Here is a 2,465-nt window from a genome sequence, read left to right on the forward strand (position 1 = left end):
CCCTGTGGCATTTAAGGGCTTGGCTATGAGTCTGGAGACCCTCCCGAAACAATGCTGGGTGAGATTTTACATCAGTCTGGCCCTGCTACAGTCTTAAACAGAGAGCATCCAGATTGTTTAATAAAATGCATGTAGATTTCCAGAGCTGAAGCCAAGATCTTTGCCTTTCAGTCATTGACAGGCCTGACAATTCGACAATACTGCTACAGTATTGATCAGAATCAGTTTATGATCACTGGCATAAGTCGTGAAATTTGCTGTTTACAGCAGCAATGCAATGTGTTCCATAAAAATGACCTTGAATCACAATAAATCTAAAAAATAAACAAGCAGTTCAAAAAGAAAACCTAAAATGAGGTAGTGTTCATGGTTTTTTCGAAAATACGATGGATAAGGGGAAGCATCGTTGAGTGTGGGTCTTCAGGCTCCTATGACAGCATGTCCTGGATCAGGGTCCTAAAGTGTCCTAAATTATTCTTGATTACCTGACTGGCAGACCACAGTACGTGTGCTTGCAACACTGTGTGTCCGACAGAGTGATCAGCAGCACTGGGGCTCCACAGGGGACTGTCTTGTCTCCCTTTCTCTTCACCATTTACACCTCAGACTTCAACTACTGCACAGAGTCTTGTCATCTTCAGAAGTTTTCTGATGACTCTGCCATAGTTGGATGTATCAGCAAGGGAGATGAGGCTGAGTACAGGGCTACGGTAGGAAACTTTGTCACATGGTGTGAGCAGAATTATCTGCAGCTTAATGTGAAAAAGACTAAGGAGCTGGTGGTAGACCTGAGGAGAGCTAAGGTACCAGTGACCCCTGTTTCCATCCAGGGGGTCAGTGTGGACATGGTGGAGGATTACAAGTACCTGGGGATACGAATTGACAATAAACTGGACGGTTCTAAGGACACTGAGGCTGTCTACAAGAAGGGTCAGAGCCGTCTCTATTTCCTGAGGAGACTGAGGTCCTTTAACATCTGTCAGACGATGCTGAGGATGTTCTATGAGTCTGTGGTGGCCAATGCTATCATGTTTGCTGTTGTGTGCTGGGGCAGCAGGCTGAGGGTAGCAGACACCAACAGAATCAACAAACTCATTCATAAGGCCAGTGATGTTGTGGGGATGGGACTGGACTCTCTGACGGTGGTGTCTGAAAAGAGGATGCTGTCTAAGTTGCATGCCATCTTGGACAATGTCTCCCATCCACTACAAAATGTACTGGGTGGGTACAGGAGTACATTCAGCCAGAGACTCATTCTACCGAGATGCAACACAGAGCGTCACAGGAAGTCACTCCTGCCTGTGGCCATCAAACTTTACAACTCCTCCCTTGGAGGGTCAGACACCCTGAGCCAATAGGCTGGTCCTGGACTTATTTCCTGGCATAATTTACATATTACTATTTAATTATTTATGGTTCTATTACTATTTATTATTTATGGTGCAACTGTAACGAAAACCAATTTCCCCCAGGATCAATAAAGTATGACTATGACTATGAATATATCTGATATTCTTAGTTTATATCGTAACTGCCGTTCTTGGCTCAGTCTTTTAGCGACGCAGCTACATGCTAAAGATCCGACACACATTTGCCTTACCTGCAACCGATCTTGCCGTGCCCAGCTCACCTTCAAACTCATTATCTAAACAATTGCAATTTCTTCTGAAATTGTTCGTCTTTTCGATCTTAAACCTTGCTTTGTTGTTTTGCTTTCGTGGTTTGCCCTTTTGTTAATTAGGTATATGGCTCTAAAAAGAGCCTTTTAATGGTGGGAATACCTGCTTTGAGATTCAACCGCCGAAACCATAAAGGGTTCGCCCCTGACGTTTCAGCGCGTAGACCACATCCAGGGCCGTGATAGTCCTGCGCTTGGCATGTTCTGTGTAGGTGACCGAATCCCTGATGACGTTCTCCAAGAAAACTTTCAGTACACCTCGCATTTCCTCGTAAATGAGGCCAGAGATGCGTTTAACGCCACCTCTCCGAGCCAGGCGGCGGATAGCCGGCTTCGTGATCCCCTGAATATTATCTCGGAGGACTTTACGGTGCCGCTTGGCACCTCCTTTCCCCAGACCCTTTCCTCCTTTACCTCTGCCAGTCATCATCAAGTCTGAAGCTTCGAACTACCCAGCTGCAGGACGAGAAATGACCGATTAATAGCGCTGCCGGGGATTGACTTTCGTAGTCTGGAGGCGGACCTGGTGGGGAACCGATCCAGCGGGCGGAGTCACGATATTGCGCGTAACCGCGGCCGTGAAACATGTCCCCGTTTCAGGAGTTGATGGGTTAAAAAAAAGTGGAGGGTACCCCTCCCTTCAACTTTTTATTCTGACTTCTGCCCCATGCCTTTCCAATCCCGATGAAGGGTCCCAGCCCGAAACGTCGACTGTTTATTCCCCTCTACAGATGCTGCCTCGCAAAGTTCCCTTTTTTTAACAGCTAGCAAGAAATCTTTACGCGGC

General features: G+C 46.6%; 1 protein-coding gene across 1 annotated transcript; it reads right to left on the reverse strand.

Annotated features, from left to right (window-relative positions):
* Positions 1 to 1,793: 1,793 nt before the first annotated feature.
* LOC134346618 (histone H4-like) lies at positions 1,794 to 2,105 on the reverse strand. The gene has a single exon (XM_063048059.1). It carries the CDS (start codon positions 2,103 to 2,105, stop codon positions 1,794 to 1,796), a length of 312 nt encoding a protein of 103 aa, XP_062904129.1.
* Positions 2,106 to 2,465: the final 360 nt, after the last annotated feature.

Source organism: Mobula hypostoma, chromosome 5 (genome assembly GCF_963921235.1).
Source record: "Mobula hypostoma chromosome 5, sMobHyp1.1, whole genome shotgun sequence".
NCBI classification, from domain to species: Eukaryota; Metazoa; Chordata; class Chondrichthyes; order Myliobatiformes; family Myliobatidae; genus Mobula; species Mobula hypostoma.

What these genes read in the sequence shown, in the direction of transcription:
- LOC134346618 (XM_063048059.1), bottom strand. Translation starts at nt 2,105, where the DNA reads ATGACTGGCAGAGGTAAAGGAGGAAAGGGTCTGGGGAAAGGAGGTGCC.